Here is a 26,011-nt window from a genome sequence, read left to right as displayed (position 1 = left end):
GTGTTGTGACAAGGTAGGGGTGTTATACTAAAGATAGCCCTATTTGGTAAAAGACCTAGTCAATATTATGGCAAGAACAGCTCAAATAAGCAAAGAGAAACGGCAGTCCATCATTACTTTAAGACATGAAGGTCAGTCAATCCAGAACATTTCAAGAACTTTGAAAGTTTCTTCAAGTGCAGTCGCAAAAACCATCAAGCGCTATGATGAAACTGGCTCTCATGAGGACCGCCACAGGAATGGAAGACCAAGGAGTTACCTGCAGAGGATCAGTTCATTAGAGTTACCAGCCTCAGAAATTGCATCCCAAATAAATGCTTCACAGAGTTCAAGTAACAAACACATCTCAACATCAACTGTTCAGAGGAGACAGCGTGAATCAGGCCTTCATGGTCAAAATGCTGCAAAGGACACCAATAACAAGAAGAGACTTGCTTGGGTTAAGAAACATGAGCAATGGACATTAATCCAGTGGAGATCTGTCCTTTGGTCTAATGAGTCCAGGTCTGAGATTTTTGGTTCCAACGTCGCGAGACGCAGAGTAGGAAAATGGATGATCTCCGCACGTGTGGTTCCCACCATGAAGCATGGAGGAGGAGGAGGTGTGATGGTTTGGGGGTGCTTTGCTGGTGACACTGTCTGTGATTTATTTAGAATTCAAGGCACACTTAACCAGCATGGCTACCACAGCATTCTGCAGCGATACGCCATCCCATCTGGTTTGCGATTAGCTGGACTATCATTTCTTTTCAACAGGACAATGACCCAACACAACTCCAGGCTGTGTACGGGCATCAGATGAGCTGGCTTCCACAATCATCCGACCTCAACCCAATTGAGATGGTTTGGGATGAGTTGGACCGCAGAGTGAAGGAAAAGCAGCCAACAAGTGCTCAGCATATGTGGGAACTCCTTCAAGACTGTTGGAGAAGCATTCCTCCTGAAGCTGGTTGAGAGAATTCCAATAGTGTGCAAAGCTGTCACCAAGGCTAAAGGGTGGCTATTTTGAAGAAACTAAAATCTAAAATCCATTTTGATTTTTAGATTTTTTTGGGTGGTTACTACATGATTCCATGTGTGTAATTTCATAGTTTTGATGCATCCACTATTATTATACAATGTAGAAAATTGTAAAAATAAAGACAAACCCTTGAATGAGTAGGTGTGTCCAAACTTTTGACTGGTACTGTATATATCTTTTTTTTTTTATACTCAGATTGCTCATTCTAATATTTCTTAATTAAAATTTTTGAGATGTGTGTATTGTTTTGTATTGTTAGTTATTACTGCACTGGAACTAAAGATTGAAACATAGGCATTTTGTTGCACCTGCGATAACATCTGCAAAATATCTGTAGTCAGCAGTCTGATGGCTTGTAAATGAAATAGTCTCCAAGCCTGTTGGTTTCAGATTTCATACTCCTATACTGTCTGCCCGACAGTAAGGGAGAGAAGAGCTCTTGGCTTTGGTGTGTGGGGTCCATGATAATGCTGCGTGCCTTCCTCAGGCAGTGGATGTCCTGGATGGGTGGGAGCACGGTCCCAGTGATGTACTGGGCCATCTTCACCACCCGCTGGAGTGCCTTGCAGTTGTGGACGGAGTAATTCTCATACCAGGTGTTACGAACCCCGTGGCTTTGAACGTCTAGGGTGATGGACATGAGACCCGTAACATAATTCATGTAAATTATAAGTGTGGCATGGAATAGTGAGAACAAATATGACACAACTACCATGAACTACCGTCAAACACAAATGGTTTATTTCTGAACACACGGTAAAGGATTGGGAAAAAGGGCTGAGCAGGACCCAAGAAATGAAACAATAGTGTAAAACACCCCTAAACTGATCTTGCCTGCCTCAAGAACCACTAGGCTACTGCTACCATACAAAAATACAGTGGGTGGTCCGCTCAGGTCTAACTAGTGTTTATAGACAGTTCTTTCTACGGGAAATGTATGCCCAAGGGCAGCTAGCTCAAACTCCCCTTTTCCCAGAAACACACAATAGTTACCAAACAGAGTAACCAGCAACTTAGTGAGTACTCTAAACAAAGGACATCCCAGTATCCATTTCTCACATACAAAACAGTAGTCTAACAGAATTACCAATCATAGTAAACAGCAACTTAGTGAGTAATCAAAAACAGGACACCACCGTGTCCATACTCACATACGGAAATATTCTCTCTCTCTCTCAACAAACACAAGACTGGTTTTTATACAATGGGATGTGTGATTGAACAAACGAGTAACAGGTGGTGCAATGCACAGGACTGTTCACTGATTGGTCCAATCAGCAGACACCTCAACGACCACCAATCAGGAACATACAGGACACCTGTGATTAGGGCAGAAGGAGAGAAACACACAAAAACACAGGATACCTGTATCCGTAACACTCCCACCCTTAAAAGAGCAAACCACAATGGTTTGCGACACACGTACTATCACAACACCCAAATTCACAAATCATCCTGCCGGGATAAAAAAAAAAACCTAGATCATTACACACGAGACAAAGCATCTGCCAACACATTATCCAACCCCTTTTTGTGGCGGATATCCAAATTATAATTTTGCACGACAAGTGCCCAACGCATAAGGCGTTGGTTCTGGTTGTACATCCGGTGGAGAAAAACTAAGGGGTTATGGTCAGTATAAACTATCACTGGTAATGCACTGGAACCAACATAAACTTCAAAGTACTGCAGAGCTAACAACAAAGCTAGAGCTTCTTGTTCAATGGTGGAATAGTTTGTCTGACATTTGTTAAATTTCCGTGAAAAATAACAGACAGGATGGTCCACTCCACTCTGGTCTTGCTGCAGTAGAACAGCCCCAGCACCTCTGGCACTTGCATCTACCTCCAGTTTAAACGGTCGTTCAAAATCTGGCGCAGCAAGAACAGGAGTACTACATAAGAGTGCTTTAGCAGTGTTGAAAGCAGTACGACACCCTTCAGACCATACAAATTTTCTCGCCGGACTGAGCAAATCCGTTAATGGAGCAACTACAGCAGAGAAATTTTTACAGAAACTACATTAGTAGCCAACCATCCCTAAAAAACGGCGTAGCTCTCTTCTGGTGGTAGGTGCGGGAAATGCGTTTATAGCCGAGACCTTGGCATCTACAGGGCGCACCTGACCATGGCCGACCTGTTTACCAAGATAAGTAACAGTGGCCTTCCCAAACTCGCACTTTGCTAAGTTCAGGGTTAGAGAAGCGGTTGCTAGACGTTCACACACTACCCTTAGAGTGTTAACATGATCAGACCACTCAGTTGAATAAATTACCAGATCATCAAGGTAAGCACTACAATTAGGAACTCCAGCCAATACTGTGTTAACCAGGCGTTGGAAAGTGGCTGGTGCGTTCCGCATCCCAAATGCCATGACAGCATATTGTAGGAAGTGATCTGGGGTCACAAAGGCAGAGATGTCGGAGGCACGTGGGGTTAACGGCACCTGCCAGTAACCTTTAGAAGATCTAGTTTGGTTACATAAGTAGCAGCACCAACAGTATCAATACAGTCATCCAGTCTGGGTAACGGGAATGAGTCGGGCACTGTGACAGCATTGACCTTCCGATAGTCCGTACATAATCTGGATGTCCCATCAGGTTTAGGAACCAGAATGCACGGAGAACTCCAAGGACTTGAACTTGGCATAGCCAGGTTATTCTCCAGCAAATAACCGACCTCACCCCTCATTATCTTTCTCTTAGAGACGTTGACACGATAAGGATGTTGCTTGATAGGTGCAGCGTTTCCAACATTAATGTCATGTTCTAACACATTTGTACATGTAGGAACATCATTAAAAAGACATGGAAAGCTGTGTAATAGTCTCACAATATCATCTGACTGTCTGTCCGTTAAATGAATCAGGCTTGACGGGAGAGACAGCAGCATCTCTGAATTGGGCAATCTAGCACACTGCTGCTGAGTATTGCGCAACTCCAAACCATCTCCGTCCACATCATTAACATGACCTCCCACTACAGCCGTAGCAGCAATAGAGACAGCCGACTCGGCCAGTTTCTCTGGACTGTCTACCTGAGTGACGGGTCTGGTGTGGTATGTCTTCAACATGTTAACGTGGCACACACGAGATTGGCGTTTTCTATCAGGAGTCTGTATCACGTAGTCAGTTTCACTTAGTTTCTTTTCAATGACATAAGGACCAGAGAAACGTGCTGACAATGACGCTCCTGGCACAGGCAACAATACAAGAACTCTGTCACCTGGCTGCAGTGAACGAGAAACAGCCTGTGTGTCATAGTGTCGTTTCATCCGTTTCTGTGAGGAAGACAGCGCTTCCTTTGCTAGAGCACAGGCAGCATGTAGGCGCTCACGAAAGCGACTAACGTAGTCCAACACATTTTCTTTCACACACAACTCTTGTGACAAAAACTGATCCTTAAGGACTTTCATAGGTCCTCTCATGGTGTGTCCAAACACCAGTTCAGCTGGGCTGAACCCTAGGGATTCCTGTACTGTCTCACGGACAGCAAACAAAACTAGAGGAACTCCCTCATCCCAATCTTTCTCAGATTCCAAACAATATTTACGGAGCATAGACTTCAGGGTCTGATGCCAACGTTCAAGCGCACCCTGAGACTCTGGGTGATATGCGCTTGACACACGGTGTGTAACTGACAAGGATTTTAACACTTGTTTGAACAGTGTAGAAAGGAAATTCGTACCCTGATCAGTTTGTATCACCTTAGGTAACCCAAAAGTTGAGGAGAATTTGATCAACGCTTTACTCACCACCGGAGCAGTAATCGTTCGCAGAGGAATGGCCTCTGGGTACCTGGTGGCCACACACATAATTGTTAACATAAACTGGTTACCAGATTTTGTTTTTGGTAATGGTCCAACACAATCAACCATCACATGTTCGAAGGGTTCACCTATGGCCGGTATGGGACAAAGAGGCGCGGGGGAAATAACCTGGTTCGGTTTCCCAACTACTTGACAGGTGTGGCAAGTCCGACAGAACTGAGCCACATCTTGTTTTAAGCCAGGCCAAAAGAAATGTCGCAAAACACGATCATAAGTCTTGGTGACTCCCAGATGTCCGGACCACTGGTGATCATGAGCGAGGGATAAAACATTTTGTCGAAAGGCTGTAGGAATCACTATTTGGTAAACAGCATTCCAATCTTCGCCAGCGTCAACATGGGATGTCCATTTACGCATGAGGAGATTACCATCAATGAAGTATGCCATGTTTTTCTTCTTTAGCTCCTCCTCTGAGACAACACTAGAAAAACATTTAGCCAGGCTAATGTCAACCTGTTGGTTAGCGATCAGCTGCTCACGAGTAACTGGTAACTGTATGGCCTCAGCAACAAGTTCCACATCCTTCTTCCTTTCTCTGGACTGTTGGTCAGACTGCACCAGCTTACCAGAGGTAGCACCCGAACTATCCTCTGGGTCACACTCTCTGAATAGAATCGTGTTCGACAAATCTATCACTTCACCCACTTGTCGTGCTTGAGCACGTGTGACAGCACAAGCGGGGAACACATCTGGATAACCCTGTGCCAGCTCCTCGGAGAGAGACTGGTCACTTTTATCCAATATGGGTATCACCTTTCCTCCGGCAATATCGTTGCCCATTATAAATGTCACACCTTTTACTGGCAACATAGGAAGTACGCCCACTCTGAACAATCCACTGACTAACTCAGAGTGTACGTTCACAAAGTGCAATGGCACTGGGACAAATCCCATTTCAATTCCTTGTACTAACACACTGGAACCACAATATGTATTATTAGACAAGGGCAACACATCAGCTAGTATGAACGACTGCGCCGCACCAGTATCTCTGAGGATTCTAACTGGACGCTGAGACGCTTCGTCATCTGATATAGAAACAAACCCCTCAAAAATGAACGGTTCATAACTATGATCTGGGACAGGGACTTTCAAACCACATTCACTATGAGGCCTCTGTCTTGATTCCGGCCTTACAACCGTACGAATCAGCCCAACACCCGTTGGCGGCCTGGCGTGCTGAGGCATCCCCGGTTTGCGTTTAAGCAAAAAGCAATCACTAACCAAATGTCCCACCTTATGACAATAGAAACAGTGACGCACATCTTTTGGGCGTGCTGGATGTACTGCTGGTCGACTAGGACTAAAAGTTAGCAACTCCGCAGCCCTGCTCTCCGTACGAGCCGAAAACACGCTCTTATGCGTCAACACAAACTCGTCTGCCAATACAGACGCTTCCGACAGTGAGGATACTTTCTGTTCGTTCAGATAAACTACAATGCGTTCCGGTAAGCAATTTTTAAACTCTTCTAACAAGATTAACTCCCCGTAGAGAGTTAAAATCAGTTACCTTACTAGCACTGTGCCATTTGTCAAACAGATTTCCTTTGTCTCTAGCAAACTCCACATAAGTCTGAGTAGGAGACTTTTTATGAGACCTAAATCTCTGTCGATATGCCTCAGGAACAAGCTCATAGGCACGAAGAACAGTAGCTTTGACCACTTCATAATTCAAACTGTCTTCAAGAGGTAGCGCTGCCAGAACCTCTTGGGCTTTACCTGTTAGTTTACACTGAAGTAATAGGCACCATACCTCTTCGGGCCATTTCAATGCTACCGCTATACGTTCAAACACACTGAAATAGGAATCAACCTCTGACTCCCTGAACACAGGTACCAAGGTGATCTGCCTACTAATATCAAACGTAGCAGACGACACAGCTGGGGAGGATGGCTCACTAGCAGGCATAGTATGAGCAGAGACTAACCTCGCTGTTTCTGCCTCTAGTTCCATTCTACGCATCTCCAGTTCTTGATCAAGCCTACGCATCTCCAGTTCCATCTTACGCGTCTCCAGTTTGTCTAGCCTGATTTGTGCCCGCTCTTCCGCCTCCATTTGGAGCCGTGTCAAGCGGACATCCATCCTGGCATCACTGTCAGTCAGTGGGGAGAGTGGGTCATAACGGGGCAATGTGGCTGGAACCTTAGCCTCGTCCTCAGACACTGATGGGCTTACAGGAACAGCAACCACCTCCTCTACAGGAGCAGCAGACTCAGGCGGCGGTAACTCAAGCACTCGCTCGTTCAACAACATCGCTAGCACTACTTCCCTAACTTCTGCTTTCACTAAACCCCTCGGTATGGGTGCAGAAAAGTGGTCAGCCAAAACCTGTAGATCCACTCTACGGCAATTCTCAAAAACCTCCCACGTAGGGTTTTCCAAAAATGCCTCCAACTCAAAAGTAGCCATCCTACTAGCAACACGAGCCGTCGACTACTGAACACACAAAAAAAACAGGTAGTACAGCTGCCAAGCTCAACACTGAACCAGACACTTACTAATTTGCATGAGTAGCATGGGATATATCCCGGACGAACCCCCACTTTATGTTACGAACCCCGTGGCTTTGAACGTCTAGGGTGATGGACATGAGACCCGTAACATAATTCATGTAAATTATAAGTGTGGCATGAAATAGTGAGAACAAATATGACACAACTACCATGAACTACCGTCAAACACAAATGGTTTATTTCTGAACACACGGTAAAGGATTGGGAAAAAGGGCTGAGCAGGACCCAAGAAATGAAACAATAGTGTAAAACCCCCCTAAACTGATCTTGCCTGCCTCAAGAACCGCTAGGCTACTGCTACCATACAAAAATACAGTGGGTGGTCCGCTCAGTTCTAACTAGTGTTTATAGACAGTTCTTTCTACGGGAAATGTATGCCCAAGGGCAGCTAGCTCAAACTCCCCTTTTCCCAGAAACACACAATAGTTACCAAACAGAGTAACCAGCAACTTAGTGAGTACTCTAAACAAAGGACATCCCAGTATCCATTTCTCACATACAAAACAGTAGTCTAACAGAATTACCAATCATAGTAAACAGCAACTTAGTGAGTAATCAAAAACAGGACACCACCGTGTCCATACTCACATACGGAAATATTCTCTCTCTCTCTCAACAAACACAAGACTGGTTTTTATACAATGGGATGTGTGATTGAACAAACTAGTAACAGGTGGTGCAATGCACAGGAATGTTCACTGATTGGTCCAATCAGCAGACACCTCAACGACCACCAATCAGGAACATACAGGACACCTGTGATTAGGGCAGAAGGAGAGAAACACACAAAAACACAGGATACCTGTATCCGTAACATCAGGCCATGATGCATCTGGTCAGGACGCTCTCGATGGTGCAGCGGTAGTATTTGGAGACGACCCGGAGCGGCACACCGAATTTCATCAGCCACCTTAGGAAGGAGAGACGCTGTTGTCATGTTGGTCCATGACAAATCTGCAGCGATGTGGACGCCAAGGAACTTAAAACTCATGACTCTCTCTACTGCAGTCCCGTTGATGTGGATCGGGGTATGTTCCCTCTGCTTCGTGAAGTCAACAATCAACTCCTTTCTTTTGCTGACGTTGAGGGAGAGGTTGTACTCATGACACTACAATGCCAGTACACATAGCTGCTCCCTATAGGCTGACTCGTCATTGTTGGTTATCAGGCCTACAACCGTGGTGTTGACAACAATCTTGATGGAGTTGGTGTCGTGCAAAGCCACGCAGTCATGGGTAAACAGGGACTACAGCAGAGGACTGAAGACACACCCCTGGGGGTCACCGGTGTTGAGTCAGTGTCTCATTAAAACAGGTGGGGACTACAGCCTGGTACAGGTTGAAGATGCCAGAGAAGATGCCTGCCAGCTGGTCAGCACACACTCGGAGGATGCAGCCAGGGATGCCATCTGGGCCGGCGGCTTTGTGAGTAATTCAGCTTTGAGAGTTTTTCTTCACGTCTGACTCAGAGTGTGAAAGCACCTGGTTGTCCGGAGCAGCAAGAGTCTTCCTGGATGACTTGGTATTGTCTGCCTCGAAGCGAGCATAGAATGTGTTAAGCTCTTCTGATCGGGAGGTTTTGGTGGATATCGCACAGCTGGATTGGCCTTTGCAGTCTGTGATAGTCTGTAGTCCTTGCCACATGCGACGCAAGTCTGTTGTCAAACATCAATTCAAGTTTGAGTCTGTATTGTCTTCTTGCATCCCTAATGGATTTGAGGAGCTCGTACCTGTTTGCCTTGTATGCGTTGAACACCACCAAGACATCGGGTTCGTTCTGCGGATATTGAATGCTGCAGAATGGGCTCTCATCATTGTACGGATTTCTACGTTAATCAAGGGTTTTTGGTTGGGGTATATCCAAATTATTATTGTGTGTACATCAACACATTTCCTAATGAAGCCTGTGACTGACGATGTATATTCCTTAATGTTGATGGATGGGTATTCTCCAAACAATCCTGCAGCATTAAGCCTGCCTCTGTCCAGTGCCTCACTATTCGCTGTGCTGGTGGCTCCCTCTTTTAGGCGGGAAATAGGAACAGAGAGATGTGATCTGATTGACCGAAGTGGGATGGCTTTGTACTTGTCATGGATGTTTGCTCATACATGGTCAAGCACGCTGGATCCTCTTGATGGGCAGGATACATGTTGGTGATATTTTGGGAACATTTGTAATGAGGCTCCTAGCGCTGTCAGAGATAGAGAAAGGAGGAGATAGGAATCCCAATGAATGGAGAAAGGTGTAACACCCCACCCAGCAGACTGTAGACTAATCACATTCACCTTGTCATGCTGCGTCACACGGTTGCTAAACTAATCATCACGTAATCCCTTCTCAAAGTCGAGAAACCTGCCTATTTTCCTCGAGAGTACGTAATGTAACAATTCTAAATCTGTACGATACTTTCAAACATCTCGGATCACATTTGCAATGTACTTCTTGTTCACAAAATAGGCTAATGTGTCACGAATTCCGCCGAGACTGCTCCTCCTCCTTGTTCGGACAGGCTTCGGCGTTCGTCGTCCCCGGAGTACTAGCTGCTACCGTTTGATGTTATCTATGTTTGTTTGGTCTTGTCTGATTAGTGCACCTGTTCCATATCTCGTATTGATTATGTCACCTATAAGTTTCCTTTGGTTTAGTTTGTAGTTGTGTGTTGTTGTACGCCTGTCCGTTGGTGTAGGTTATTTGTTTTCTTTTTGTTAGTGCTTTTCGCACTTTACGCACTGTTTTGCGTATTCGCTCGCCTCCTGTTTGTTGAGGCCCGTTGGATTTGTATTTTGCTCCTGTGACTATTAAAGTCGGATCAACTAAGCTTCTGTGTCCTGCGCCTGACTCCAACACCGCATCCACATCAGCCCCTGACAGAACAACACACCATACAATGGAGTCAGCAGGAGCAGCGGCGGCGACCGAGTCGCTGGAGGATCGGGTCAGCTGCCAGGACGCCATGATCCAGCAACTCGGCTCCGCCATGCAGGAGGTAATGAACACCCTGCGCCGATGGGAAAGGGGAGGCGTGCCCACACCTCCTCCTACATTACCACCACCATCGGCCAGCCCCCACCAGACCAGCTCCGGAATCCAGTGGGATTCGGCTCTCGCTCCCGAGGGAGTATGATGGCACCGCAGCCGGGTGTCAGGGGTTCCTCCTTCAGGTGGAACTCTACCTGGCCACCATACACCCGGCGCCCTCGGGATACGAGAGCGTTTCCGCCCTCATCTCCTGTCTCTCCGGCAAGGCGTTGGAGTGGGCCAACGCCGAATGGAGGGGAATAGACGCCGCCACCATCAGCTACGCGGAGTTCTCCCGCCGCTGCAGGGCAGTTTTCGATCACACTCCTGAGGGTAAAGCGGCGGGGGAGTGTCTGTTCCACCTCCGACAGGGGAAGAGGAGCGCACATAGGTTCGCCCTGGATTTCCGGACTCTAGTGGCGGATGCGGGGTGGAATGAGAGGGCCCTCATCGATCACTATCGGTGTAGCCTGCGTGAGGACGTTCGTCGTGAGCTGGCCTGCAGGGACACCAAACTGTCCTTCGACCAGCTAGTGGACATCTCTATCCTTCTGGATACCCTGCTGACCACCCTCGGATGTCCCGAGATGGGGCCGTCCATTCCATCCCCCAGCACCTCCGAGCCGAGCCCAATGGAGCTCGGGGGTGCTGGTGCTAGAGAGAGTAGGAGAGAGAACCCGAGCGGGGCCATCCCCTGCACCAGCTGTGGCCGTAGAGGACACACTGCGGCTAGGTGCTGGGGAGGGTCTCCAAGGAATCGAGGCAACAGGTCGCGCACTGGGGAGTCATTTCAGGTGAGTAGGCGCCCCACTCACCCAGAGCTCTCTGTTTTTCACTTGTGTATACCTGTGGTATTTCCTCAGGTTGCATCTCATTCCCAGCATAAGGCGCTAGTCGATTCAGGCGCAGCTGGGAATTTTATTGATCGGAAATTTTGTTCTAAGTTAGGGATTCCCCTCCTGCCCGTTGATGCACCCTTTCCTGTCCATGCCCTAGATAGCCGCCCGTTGGGATCTGGGTTGATTAGGGAGGTCACAGCGCCACTAAAGATGAAGACGCAGGGGGGTCATGAGGAGATTATTCAGTTGTACCTCATTGACTCTCCTGCGTATCCCGTGGTGCTGGGGCTTCCTTGGTTAATCACCCATGACCCCACCATTTTGTGGCAACAGAGGGCTCTCAAGGAATGTTCTGGCCAGTGTGTTGGGTGATGTTTAGGTGTTTCCGTTGGGGCGACCACGGTGGAGAGTCTGAACCAAGTGCCCGCAATGCACATTCCCCCTGAGTATGAGGATTTGGCACTCGTGTTCAGCAAGATGAGGGCGACGCGATTGCCACCTCATAGACAGGGAGATTGTGCGATAAACCTCCAGACAGGTGCGGCACTTCCGCGGAGCCATGTGTATCCTCTGTCTCAAGAGGAGACGGCGGCTATGGAAACCTACATAGCTGAGTCCCTGAGACAAGGATACATACGGCCCTCCACTTCCCCTGCGTCATCGAGTTTCTTTTTTGTGAAGAAGAAGGATGGAGGTTTGCGCCCGTGTATTGATTATCGTAGTCTCAATCAGATCACTGTGAAATACAGTTACCCTCTACCTCTGATTGCGAGTATGACTGAATCATTACGCGGAGCGCGTTTCTTCACAAAACTGGATCTCAGGAGCGCTTATAACTTGGTGCGCATTAGGGAGGGAGATGAATGAAAGACGGCATTTAGTACCACCTCAGGTCATTATGAGTATCTTGTCATGCCATACGGTTTAATGAATGCTCCTTCAGTCTTCCAATCATTTGTGGACGAGATCTTCCGGGACCTGCATGGGCAGGGAGTGGTAGTGTACATTGACGACAGAGGACATTGATGAGAGGACATGAGTGTACATTGATGAGAGGACATGAGTAGCATACTGTGTCTCACCTAACCTAACAATGTTCTTAAGATTTTCTTTTCATGGGTGAAGATAACTCTGCCCAACTGAGTAGGATAATCTGAGTATTTTCTGTGCCCTGGAGACTATGTGATGACAAAAGACTACAGAAGAAAGAGCTGGAAAGACCCTATGTGGAGGGGCCTGTACCAGGTGTTGTTGGCTACTTTAATAATGGTAAAAGTGGTGGAGTAGATACTTAGATTCATGTTTCCCACTATAGGAGTGTTCCAACCTCAGCCATTGGGTAGCATTGTTGTCTTTTGTGTGTGTCTGTGCTTGTGTCTTTGCAGCAGTAACTCTGAGCTTCCCTATGGGTAGGCTGATTGAAGGACACTTTTCACAGACAGATGTCGATAGATTGAGAGGGACTTTGGCTGATCCGGAGACCCTAGTGACGGGGGAAGGTTAACAACTGAAGTGACCATACACATCGTTGTCCAGGTTATACCAACGATGGTACGGATAGAGGGGAGTATCGGGTATCATCTTAACCATTGTACCAGAGTGAGGGAACTGATGATTAAGAGACTTTAAGGACCTTCCAGACCGCCGAGAGATTCCAGACCACCGAGAGATTCCAGACCACCGAGAGATTCCAGACCTCCAAGACGCACCAGATATCCTTATCATTGATTTCTCTACACTTGACTAGTTACCTGATTTGATTTGATTTGAGAATAAGGGGAATGGAGTACTGATAAAAATAAAGAGCAGAAGAACAAGATATAGAAGGGATATAGACAGGATTAGAATGTATATTCTTGCACAGGCAGGAACCATAACTAAAAATACAGGAAGGGATCACTGTTAAAATACAAGGGTTAAAATATTATTGGTGTGTGAGAAACCATCACAAAGAGTTTGGGGAAGTGACAAAGAGACAGGTGAATCATAGACATAAGGAGAACAGTCCAAGACTTAGATAAACAATTTTATGTAGTATTTGGTGTTAGATTTCCAGGGGGAAGTGGTATTGGAGTAGTTATTCCTTGGGAAAGTGCATTAAACCCTGTATATGTTAGAGCTATACCAAATACAGAAGAAAGGGAATTGAAGGAACCGTTAAACAATGATTGATATAGATGAGTACAATATCTTATATTACAATTAAATAAAGAAAATAGTCTAATATGCACCACATCTCCGTTTAAAGAATTAACAGTAGTTCAAAATCTTCACAGTTACTAGGACTGTGTTATGATTCAACTACAACTTTTGTCATATAAGGAACTCGGAAAGACCATATTGGCCAGCAGAATGTTTGTAATATTTAGGAAATCCTAAATATAAACAATTTTATGATCAACCAGGATGAGGAGAGAAGTGTAAGCAATTGTTAGAATAGGAACAAGGAAAGGGAAACACCAGAGTAATGTCAAATAGTGTGAGCAAAAATATAGGAATGTTACAATAAAACAATTGGGTTATATAATTTGGGAGAATGTGAAACATAATGATTTGTCATGTAGACAATGTTAATAGGGATGTTTTGGATTGGAAATTAACTCAACTGAACTGTTATGATCTGTCCTTTCCTGAGGTTACTACGGATGGTGTCGTAATGCATTGCAGAGATCATTTGGCCCAGAACGGTGTAAACCTCAATAAAAACCAAAAATCCTCTACTCGGCTGAAGAGGAACAACAAAGGCGTTGAAGGCGTTCCTGTCCGACACCACTTCTGCCAGGAGACCTGAATCCAGCATCAAATCAAAGCAATCAATTGCCTTCTCTTTTGTGCCTTTTCTTTCAAGAATGTGAGGAATGAGGTCTATGCAAATGCAACGTTCTTCCTAGTTTGGGTATACTGGTTTGCACATGGACAAAACAGAATGATGGTGGAGGTGTGGCGGTTCAGGTGTGACATTGGAATTGGGACATTGCTATGGGCAATCCAAGATGAACTATGAAGCTATCTGAAGAACATAATGAAGACGCCAGAAGATTGAGTGCCGGTAGAGGAAGGGAGTGTTAGTTGAGGTAGTATGTTGATTAAGGAGGTATTATACACTACTAAATTTATAGTAATTTGGACAATGCATTGAGGTACTGATCTGTTGTAATTCTCGTTATGAGGAAGTTAATGCTAGAATTATTATAATATAAATATACATTCGGCCAGTGTCAATATGTGACAAGGTGAGAGTTTTAACTTTGAATGATGGAACAAAGGTGACTAATTAAGGATTGTCATTCTAAAGTTGTTTTGGGTAATTAATTTGATTATGATTATAAATTATAAGTGGACTAATTGATCTGAATAAGTTATTAATATTAATGCCTAATGATGTTGACATTGCAATTAATGGATTAGATATTGACATTGATTATTTTGATTGTTATAATACTTGTTATATGGGAAAAAATATTATGTAAGCTAAAGATGTTGACACCATTCTTAACATGTCCTAGATATTATTGTTAAGATAAAGTTGCATATGTTAGGATACTAATACATATGAGAAAATGCTACAATTAAACAGAAGTGGGGAGCAATGTTTACAAAGATGGCAATAATGATAGGAATATCACTTGTAGTAATGGGAGTAGTGTTTTGCTGTATACTACCTCTGTTAAAATAATTTGTTGATCCAAACCACAGTAAAACAAATAACTGTACAGATCATTGTTACTAGTTCAGCCAAAGAAATACACCCAGTTCAGGGAGCTCCAGGACAGTATGTAAATGAATATGGGACATTTTGTAAACTTAAGGGAGGACCAATGGATTGTCCATTTGGGAATTCTGAATGTTTGAATGGAGTTGTTCCCGGGGGTGGATGGGCTTGCCATGGTTACAAAGCCCAACGGAAAATGTGGAGGTTAATTTAGAGGAAAACCTTCTAGACGTGTAATCAATACCTGACTGGGCTATGGGTCCTCATCAGGATGGGTCAAGTAATGAGGAAGATATATTGGTTTAAATATATGCATATGAAAAGTAACCACATATGGCAAGGTTAGAAATAAGGAAATGCACATGCTTATATTCATTTATACAATTAATAGTTGTATTGTTGGGACATTGTTGGAATGTCCCATAGGGGGGATTATATGGTATTATTTTATGTATCATTAAGGCAAAAGTAGGGAGAGGTCAAAGGTAAAATAATATTTGTAATAAACATGATTATGTTTAAATGAATGTATGTGCTCTGTCGCAGGGGCTCTCAAACTGTGGCCCATGGGCTTGTTATGGACACATGGTATGCATTACCATAGTTCTTTTTTAAGAAGGGGCCTAAGCCACGCAGCCAATAGAATGATAGAATGAGAGGCTTCATATAGAAAAAAGCATTCATGACCTTTTGGAGTGGACATTGTGTGACAGCTGGACGTTGAAAAAGAAGGGTGGTGCAGAACTAAAATAAGTTAGGAATGTACGCATGTTTGTTCATTTGTGTGTATATAAGAGATCTCTAAGCCAGAGAGAGAAAGTTGTTCCATGGAGCAAGCTCGGCTTTGTTTTGCAATAAAGTCTAAATTCTTGGATTCACAAGCTCTGGTGTCTTGCGAGATATTTTTGAGTTGATTAATTATTAGTCAAATATTTCTACGACACCGCGCGTCAAGGGGGGGTACTGTCACGAATTCCGCCGAGGAAGCTCTATCCTCCTCCTTGTTCGGGCAGGCTTCGGCGTTCGTCGTCCCCGGAGTACTAGCTGCTACCGTTTGATGTTGTTTGGTCTTGTCTGATTAGTGCACCTGTTCCATATCTCGTATTGATGTCACCTATACGTTTCCTTTGGTTTTGTTTGTAGTTGTACACCTGTCCGTTGGTGTAGGTTATTTGTTTTCTTGTTGTTAGTGCTTTTCGCACTGTTTTGCGTATTCGCTCGCCTCCTGTTGAGGCCCGTTGGATTTGTATTTTGCTCCTGTGACTATTAAAGTCGGATCAACTAAGCTTCTGTGTCCTGCGCCTGACTCCAACACCCCATCCACATCAGCCCCTGACATAATTTTGGGTTTTGAACTAGCGCCCAATTGACTCCCATTCCCTCCTGGAGAGATCTCCTTGTTCCAGAATGCACTGCGCAGCCCTTTGACAACATACAAAATGGGCATTAATACGATTCCAATGGAGTTTCCCCATCTCCTCAAAAGTATCTCTGGCCTGTACCACACATTGCTGCAACGCACCAATATTGGATGCCAGCCACTGAAAAACCACAGGGGACACCGGTACACAGTGTCCTTTGCCCCTGCCTGCCGAGCACTGCTTTGCCTCAGTTTTGTAAACATTATGGTGAGGGACATAGATAGCTAATGTAATCAACCCAACTCTCACGTGGCACAACCGGATAGTGAATACCCTCGCTTTAACGTTAAAATAACAGCGGAAAAGCAGGCGGCAGTGCAGGACACTAGCAACCTCAAGGTTAGTGAGCACGGCATGTAGTAAACGCAGTCTCCAAACTCTGTAGAATTGTGTGATAAGCAATTCTGACCATGAACATTGTGTGGTGAGCTTCCAGCACCTGCTCGAGTAGAATGACTCAAGTGGGTGCTACGTGGTGTGGCTATCGAGCGAACCATCTACAAAGCCGGAAGACAGAACTTGAGGGGAAAGCGTAGTGTTGCTGAGGATGCAGCTCAGATCTGACAGTTCATCATCCGCTCTTGATAACATCTGAACTACATCAACGCCCAGAGAAATTACCATCCTGACATTTAAAATTGTTTAAATGACTAATGTTGGTGTTGACTGCTATGTGCTTCATACAACTTAATATAGATCGTTAACGCTGTAATATATCACTTTTTGGGCAACTTGACCAAATCACAGAAATGGGTTGTAGATCTGTCCCTCAATGAAAGAACGTCTAAGCGGTACATCTGTTGCGCGCTGTCTATGCATAGTTTTATACACCGGCATCAGCTGAAAAACAATTTTGTTATAAAACTATTTCACAGCGGTTGAGACAGTACAACAATACTTGTTTTGTTAAACTGAAATTAGGCAAACCAGAATAGGGACCGTCGTTGTGGTGCTCCGCTCATCCCCAATAAAAGCGGCATTTTACACCTCATGCTAACATTTGTTTCATGTGATCAAGGTTTGGAGAGTCTACACGTTTTATTAAAACTTCTTAACCGTCCATGTCCACATTCTGACCAGATTATTTAGTGCCGTGTGACAATGACATTCCCAAAATAATATGGATTAAGTCCATTAGGCCTACTGAGGTCATAAGTCAACGGTTCTACCTGGCAATGATTTTAGAGGCAGGTATAATTGATTTGACCGTCCAGATCAGTTCACACTTGATAGAGATCCAGACAAAATGCGTGCTTGACTACAGCCGGAGGTGGTCAGGAAGAGCTCATCACAATGAGTATTTTACTAGTCTACAACTGTGGGCAGAGAATATGGAAATCAAGACAAAGAACACATGTTAGTGCCAGGTGTAAATGGGTCTTCAGTGAACAGTGCAAGAGAGAATACAGGACACATGTTCAGTAATATTGGTGTGACAGTAGACATTTAGTAATATAGAACTAAAGACACCAAGTCTTGGATTCATGCTGCTTAGTTTAATTCAGACCAACCACCACAGTTCAGAATTGTTTAAGAAACGCTTTAGCACAAAAGGCACAGGTTTACAATGATTTGAAGTTGATTTTTTGGGGGGGGTTGGAGGAAAATAAACTGATCCACTCGATGAAGAAATCCTAGAAGCCTTTAGGTTCATCAGGGAAGATATCCTGCAAGACAAACATTTCAGTCAGCACCAGCATTCAAGCACCAGCACTCAAGCTCCCAGTCATGTGTGCGAGCATGTTTATAACTCACATTTAGTCACAGGTGTAAGCCACCTCCAGGTACTTATAGGTTCCGACACAGGGGTCTCCAAACACGGAGTTGGATGCCGGGACGACACACTGGCTCTTCCCATCACACCTGTGTTTAAAATACAGGTAGAGGTTATCACTACAGCCAATGAGTGTACAGGTAAATACACACCGTTGGTTGCCGTACCTTTGTGCCATCTTACTGGTGGTGGATTGGCTGAGGCAGTTGGTGTTGGTGAGTTGGATATCGGGGCGCCCAATGGAACACACGTTGCGTTGACGACGACCATAGTTGGCACTCTGGATATGGATCATACCTACATCTGAGGGAGACGACGAGGAGGAAGAGATAGATGAAGAAAAGGAAGAAGGCCAAGGCTGGGTGTTTGTGTGGGCTAGAGACCAATATACACAACACTACATGAGAACGGAGAGGATACCGTACTGTAGTGTTGACCTGCTTACCACATTGTAGTTGAGAATCAGAGCCTTCACATATGGTGCTGCTTACTGCAAGGACAAACAGGAGTTACACCACACTGGCCTGACAAATAAAGGCATACTATGGCTTGGTGAAGTGATTAATTAATGTATAGCCATAAACAGAGTTGTAGAAAGTTAAATGCATTATTGTCAGCCGTTGCACCGTGGTTTAAGCTCCTTATGAGACGTCGTCATCTCAAACTGCTCAGAATGTGAGAGCAAACTAGTTAAAATTTGCTAGTCGTACCGCTAGACCAAAGCTATATTTCTATACAATTTGTGCCCGTGCCGTCTGAATAGCTATAAACGAGATTTGAGCTAGCTAATGTTGGCTGAAACAGATGTTCACTGTTACACCAGATGAAGTGCGCGCAAGAATCAACTAAGCCACAATGTAAAGGAGACCTGTGTGGTACGACTACCCATCTTTCTTACCATGTGCTAACTGGCTAATTGAGTTAGATATGCACATATAACTAGGAATAAGGTGACAGGGAGTGGGGGGGGGTTAGAAGCCTGCTGGTTCAAGACTTGGTGCCACGGTACCACTTGCCATGCAGTAGCAGACAGTAGGACATGGGTGGCTGGAGTCATTGAAAATGTAGGGCCTTCCGACAACGCATGGTATAGAGGTCCTGATGTCAGGGAGCGCGGTCTCAGTGATGTACTGGGCCGTACGCACTACCCTCTGTAGCGCCTTGCGGTTGGATGCCAAGCAGTTGCCATACCTAGTGGTGATACAGCCAGTCAAAATGCTCTCAATGGTGCAGCTGTAGAACTGAGGATCGGAGGGCCAATATCAAATATTTTTAGCCTCCTGGGCAGGTTGGAGAAAAGGCATTGTCGTGCCCTCTATACTACTGCTGTTGCATGGACCATGATGGATTCTTAGTGATGCGGACATTGAGGAACTTGAAGCTCTCGAAAAGCTCCACTACAGCCCAGTCGATGAAAATGGGGGCGTGGTCGGCCCTCTGTTTCCTGTAGTCCACAATCATCTTCTTCGTCGACGTTGAATGAGAGGTTGTCATTCTGGCGCCACACTACCAGGTCTCTGACCGCCCTGTAAGCTATGCTAACTAAAGTTGTTGCCGGCTACTTTGTTCCATAACCACCGTTTGTGGGATAGCTAGGGTTAGTTAGGAAGTGAGGGTGGTGTAAGAGTGGAGAAAAGAAAAGGGCATGTATTAAAACACATGGTGGCCATAAAACAAAGTTCACAAGCTGGTCCCATTGGTGACCCAACCCATTCTATGGCTTTGCTAGCCATCAGCAGAGTGCGCTCTTTCACCGAAGTATTAAACAATATCCCAACATGCCTCAGTCATACAGATATTCAATTTAACGATATTGGTGCCCACCACCAAGTATTATTAGCACAGACTGACTTGCTACTTGCTGTTGGACACAGGAGTATTCAGTGACCAGGTATTTATAGGTTCCGACACAGGGGTCTCCAAAAACAGAATTGGATGCCGGGACGACACACTGGCTCTTCCCGTCACACCTGTGTGTCAAAGACAGGTAGTGGTCATCGCTGCAGCCAATGGGTGTCTACAAGTAAATACACACCACAGGTTCCAGTACCTTGCTGCCATGTTACTGGTGGTGGATTGGCTGAAGCAGTTGGTGTTGGTGAGTTGGTTAGCGGGGCGCCCAATGGAACACACTTTGCGTTGACGACGACCATAGTTGGCACGCTCGATATGGATCTTACCTCTATCTGAGGAAGAGACGGACAACGAAAAGATGGATAAGGAACGAAGGAGAGGCAAGGGTTGGCATCGTCGGTGTAGGTAATCTACAGTATAAAACAGGTGATAGCTGAGAATATACACTGTTCAGTAGTGTTGACTAGCTTACCACATTGTAGTAAAGCATCAGAGCCTTCACATGTGATGCTGCGTGCTGCCAGGACAAATAAACAGGAGTTACACACCACTCACATTAGCTTGGTGTAGTAGTATCATCATCATTATTACACACAGTACCTCCATCCGTTAGTGCACAGGAAGCTGCAACCAGCACTGAAACAACATCACACAGCCAGTTCAGCAACAATCCACATCATATGCATTTGGACCGTGAAGCTAGAAATGAGCATTTGTCTCTATCCTTAAGCATTTTAGATATTCTAGTGTATTAAAGTAGTCAAGTTCAGCATTTGGTCTCATATTCCATGCATGCAATGTGACTAAACTTGTTAGACGCATTTGTAGTTGGTTATAGATACATTTTTGCCTAAAAGGAACTGAATGATTAAGGTTGTCATTTTGAAGATTAAAATACTAACCTCCCCAGTTATTGATAATGTGAGTGGTTGACATGTGCCCTTGTAGCCTGTCTCACTCATGCTTTCTTAATCATGGCATTAATTTAAGTGTTCAGAAACATCTAGAAAGATAATAACTCCAGTCACTATTGGGCAAAACATACACCAAAACACACTGCAAACGCAGCCAAAATACCTTGTAGAGTCACATGTTTGATGTAGTCATTGTGTGCCTGGAATATAGGACCAAATACTAATATTTGGACTACTGTAATATACTATAGGCAAGTGTCCTAACACTTTTGACAAATTCAGAAGGGGGCTCTAGATAGTGCTTTTGTTTCTAGACGGTTAAACAGATGTATTAAAATACCCTCCAATAATGAGTTCTACCATCATCTCATGAAACATTCAAGCCCTGCAAAATGTCTATCCCATACGATCAGTCTCCCTCAACATTTCCTGATGTACTATCAAATTATGGAAATACTGAACTTTAACTTAACACATCATACTGTAGACCTCAAATCATGACACGTACTTCAAAAACTCTGAAATACAAATTTAAACATTTAGTGATATGTATTCTAACCTGCATCATATACAGAAGTTGTATACTCACAGGTGACCACCGTCAGTCTGAACATGATGCCAGGTACAAGCGTGGTAGTAGCAGATATGATGAAACTGATGGTAACCTGACCTAATACACCTGGTATTTATGTTATGTGACATGTCTTAATTAACTCAGCTGTATCTATTTTGTGTCCAGGTGCACTTCATTGCAATCAGGGGCTGGGCTTTGCTGGTCTGTACCAGGCTTTTGGGTCAGTCTCATAGAGTTATATAGAGGACTCTAGATGGCTAAAATCCATTTTGGCATGAACATTGCCATTGAGGGCTTCCACCAATTTAAAGTAGTCATCTGGGTGGGGCTTCCTGGTTAAGGAAGAATCACATTGGCCACGTTCAGTTGCAAAACCTTCTAGAGCGTTGCAGATATACATTTCATGAATAGAGCTAACGTATTTCCTTATTATTATTATTATTATTATTATTATTATTATTATTATGTAGGAGAGACATGTTTGTTCACCATAGCATATTTCTATCTGAACCTTCCAAAACGTTGCGTCCTGCTGAACGCGCCCCATTATTCCATCCGGGTCATCAGGAGGGATCAGCCAATGAATTATACTCGTGAGCAAACATTGCATGACTGTAGGTGGCAGAAAATCTCCAACTTTGATTTTATACCTTTTCAAACAACACTATGTGGCAGTGTGCACCTTTTAGTTTGTTTGCCAACTCATAGAAATAGTAGAAGAAGAAAATGGACTACTTTTAAATGCATATTGACTCAATATTGCCTCAAATTTGATTTGATTTGCTTTGAATGGAGCTTCCCGTGCGCTCCCAGACTTCATAATGGGACACATATTAGATGATATACTGTATCTATCATTCTCTATGGTCAGATCCCCATGAGGTATACTTCTGGTGGCTGGGTGTCCTCTTCCTCACCTCACCACCATCTGGAGAGCCCTGTGGTTACAATTTCCATACCAGGCGGTGTTACAGCCCTACAGGATGCTCTCAATGGTGCAGCAGTAGAAGTTAATTTACATTTTAGTCATTTAGCAGACGCTGTTATCCAGAGTGACTTCCAATTAGTGAGGGAGCATACATTTGTCATACTGGCCCCCCGTGGGGTTCAGACCCAGGGCCCTGAGCTTAGTGAGGACATTGGAGGGCACTATGGCGTTGAAGACTGAGCTGTAGTCGATGAACTGCATTCTTACATAGGTATTCCTCTTGTCCAAACGGGATAGGGCAGTGTGCAGTGCGATGGCGATTTCATCATCCGTGGATCTGTTGGGGCGGTATGCAAATTGTAGTGGGTCTAGGGCAGGGCTCTCCAACCCTGTTCCTGGAGAGCTACTATCCTGTAGGTTTTCAATCCAACCCCAGTTGTAACTAACCTTATTCATCTTATCAACCAGATAATTATTAGAATCAGGTGCGCTAGATTAGGGTTGGAGTTAAAACCTACAGGACAGTAGCTCCAGGAACAGAGTTGAGAGCCCTGGTCCAGGGTGTCGGGTAAGGTGGAGGTGATATGATCCTTAAATAGCTTCTCAAAGTACTTCATGATGACAGAACTGAGTGCTATTGGGCAATAGTCATTTGGTATTTTATTAGGATCCCCATTAGCTGTTGCAAAAGCAGCAGCTACTCTTCCTGGGGTCCACACAAAACATGACATAATACAGAACATTAATAGACAAGAACAGCTCAAGGACAGAACTACATACATGTTTTTCAAAAGGCACACATAGCCTACATATCAATACATACACACAAACTATCTATGTCAAGTAGGGGAGAGGAGTTGTGCCGTGAGGTGTTGATGTAGCTGTTGTTTGAAACCAGGTTTGCTGTTTATTTGAGCAATATGAGATGGAACGATTCCATGCAATAATGGCTCTTTATAATTCTGTACGCTTTCTTGAATTTGTTCTGGATTTGGGGACTGTGAAAAGACCCCTGGTGGCTTATCAGGTGGGGTAAGTGTGTGTGTCAGAGCTGTGTTTAAATTGACTATGCAAACAATTTGGGATTTTCAACACATTAATGTTTCTTATAAAAAGAAGAGGTGATGCAGTCAGTCTCTCCTGAACTCTTAGCCAAGAGAGACTGGCATGCATAGTATTTATATCAGCCCTCTGATTAGTTCAGTTACCTTTGTTTTCTTGGGTACTGGATCAATTGTGGACATCTTGAAGCAAGTGGGGACAACAGACTGGGATAGGGAGATATTGAAAGGTAGTACAGAACAACAAACCTTACATGGAATAAGATCCCACAACTAGACAGTGCCAATAGGCTGCCTAAGTATGGTCCCCAATCAGAGACAACGAGCGACAGCTGCCTCTGATTGGGAACCACACCGGCCAACAGATCCACACATACTAGATAGACAACATAGAAAAAGCACAACAAGGAATATACACACCCTGAGTCAACATATATGCGTCCCCTGAGTCAGGGCGTGACACATGCTATGTTAGATAGCTGGCTATGACTTTCCAACACAACACTGGAACTCTTCCAAGTCAAGGTAAGCTTTGGGTTTTACAAATGTATTGCCACGGGGCCCGCTAGAAGGTTTACTTTTATACTATTCCAGGTATTCCTTAAAGAGGTAGGGTTTCAAGTGTCTCCGGAAGGTGGTCAGTGATGTCGTGGAAATATTTGACTAATAGATAATCAACTCAAACATATCTCTCAAGACACCGGAGCTTGTGAATTCAAGAATTAGACTTTATTGCATAACAAATCCTGAGCTTGCTCCATGGAACAACTGTCTCTCTCTCGCTTAGATATCTCTTATATCCACACAGATGAAAAAACATGCGTACATTCCTAACTTTTTTAGTTCTGCACCACCCTTTTTTTCAACGTCCAGCTGTCACACAATGTCCACTCCAAAAGGTAATGAATGCTTTTTTCTATATGAAGCCTCTCATTCTATCATTCTATTGGCTGCGTGCTTAGGCCCCTTCTTAAAAAAAAAAAAAAAAGAACTAATGTAATGCTACCATGTGTCTATAACATGTGGGCCACATTTTAAGAGCCCCTGTGAAAGAACACATTCATTCATTTAAAACACAGCATATACTCCATGTCTATATTCCTTATTTAAGCATGTATCTGGATTATAAAATATCAAACATGTTCATTCTGTTTCACCATTATCATTTCATAACACATTATAAAACATGTATCATTCATCATCCTCCCCGGCCCCTGAGATTATGTGCATGTGGCCATGTGTCAGGTCATAAGGTCATAAGCACAAAAAATGATAACACTAGTTCCATTGTTACTCCAATCTCCACACACGTCATTGACATACCCAGCCCAGCTGCAGGGAGTCTATGAAAAACACATGAATGTCTCTGCTCTGTATTAACCCTTCAACTGGTTCTCAATCCATAAACATTTTAAGGCATATAGGTTTTTAATTTTACAACATATGTACTTGAAAATCATCTATATATTTCCCCCCTCTGGGACTTTTAAGTCCCAACCAATAAAACAAAAGATAACATAAAATGAGTGTAAGCATGTGCATATACTTATTCTTAGCCTTGCCATCTGTGGTTACATTTTATAAGAATATATATTCAGACCAATGTATCTTCCTCATTGTCTGACCCATCCTGATGAGGACCCTTAGCCCAGTCAGGTATTGATTATAAGTCTGGAAGGTTTTCCTCTAAATTAACCTCCACATTTTCCTGTTGGGCTTTGTAACCATGGCAGGCCCATCCACCCCCAGGAACAACTCCATACAAACATTCAGGATTCCCATATTCCCAAAATGTCCCATATTTATTTACCTACTGTTTTGGCGCTCCCTGAACTGTGTGTATCTCTTTATAAACAATGCTCCCCACTTTTGTTTGGTTATAGCCCTTCCCATATATGTGTTAGTATCCTTTCACATCAACATATGCAACTTTGTCTTAACAATAATCTCTAGGACATGTTTAAGAATGGTGTCAATATCTTTAGCTTAAATAACCTTTTTCACCCATATCACAAATATTATAACAATCAAAATAATCAATATCCATATCTAATCAAGTAATTGCCATGTCAACATCACAAAGCATTAATATTAATAAGTTATTCAGATCAATCAGTCCACTTGTCACGGTTTCGGCCGAGGCTGCCTCTCTCCCTTGTTCGGGCAGGCTTCGGCGTTCGTTGTCTCCGGAATACTAGCTGCCACCGTTGTATGTTTCATGTTCGTTTGCTTTGTCTGTTTTGTTGTGACACCTGTTCTCGTTTAGCCTAATTAGTGTCCTATAAGTTTCTCGTTGTGTTTGTCTAGTGTTGTGTGTTATTGATTTTGGTCTGTCGTGTGTTGGGCTTATTTTCGCCCTTTCGCTCGGTTGAGCTTTCCTCCACTGCGTTGGAGTGTTACGCACCTGTTAGTGCGCTTTTTGCTTATTCGCCTTCGTGCGTATTTTTGCCTTCGGGCAAGTGTTGTCATATTTTCCTGTTTGTAGATTGACTAAAGTTGTTTGGACTATCCTTCGGTGTTCTGCGTTTGATTCCACCACTACACCCACCTACAG

At 44.1% G+C, this 26,011-nt stretch overlaps 1 protein-coding gene across 1 annotated transcript in view; it reads right to left on the bottom strand.

Annotated features, from left to right (window-relative positions):
• LOC121577908 (rhamnose-binding lectin-like) overlaps window positions 1–21,558 on the bottom strand; it is a 38,153-nt gene extending 16,595 nt beyond the window's left edge. The window contains exons 1-8 of the mRNA XM_041891893.2: window positions 21,484–21,558; window positions 20,581–20,616; window positions 20,453–20,497; window positions 20,177–20,312; window positions 19,978–20,096; window positions 18,572–18,616; window positions 18,294–18,429; window positions 18,112–18,215 (exon numbers count right to left, since the gene is read on the bottom strand). Coding sequence (XP_041747827.2) covers window positions 18,112–18,215; window positions 18,294–18,429; window positions 18,572–18,616; window positions 19,978–20,096; window positions 20,177–20,312; window positions 20,453–20,497; window positions 20,581–20,616; window positions 21,484–21,508 — 646 coding nt within the window. The 5' untranslated portion in view covers window positions 21,509–21,558. The remainder of the gene's footprint in view (window positions 1–18,111; window positions 18,216–18,293; window positions 18,430–18,571; window positions 18,617–19,977; window positions 20,097–20,176; window positions 20,313–20,452; window positions 20,498–20,580; window positions 20,617–21,483) is intronic.
• Window positions 21,559–26,011: the final 4,453 nt, after the last annotated feature.

The sequence above is a fragment of the Coregonus clupeaformis genome, chromosome 12 (genome assembly GCF_020615455.1).
Source record: "Coregonus clupeaformis isolate EN_2021a chromosome 12, ASM2061545v1, whole genome shotgun sequence".
In the NCBI taxonomy this organism is placed as follows: Eukaryota; Metazoa; Chordata; class Actinopteri; order Salmoniformes; family Salmonidae; genus Coregonus; species Coregonus clupeaformis.
Note: the sequence above shows the minus strand (reverse complement) of the source record. Positions and strands in the feature narration are given on the sequence as shown.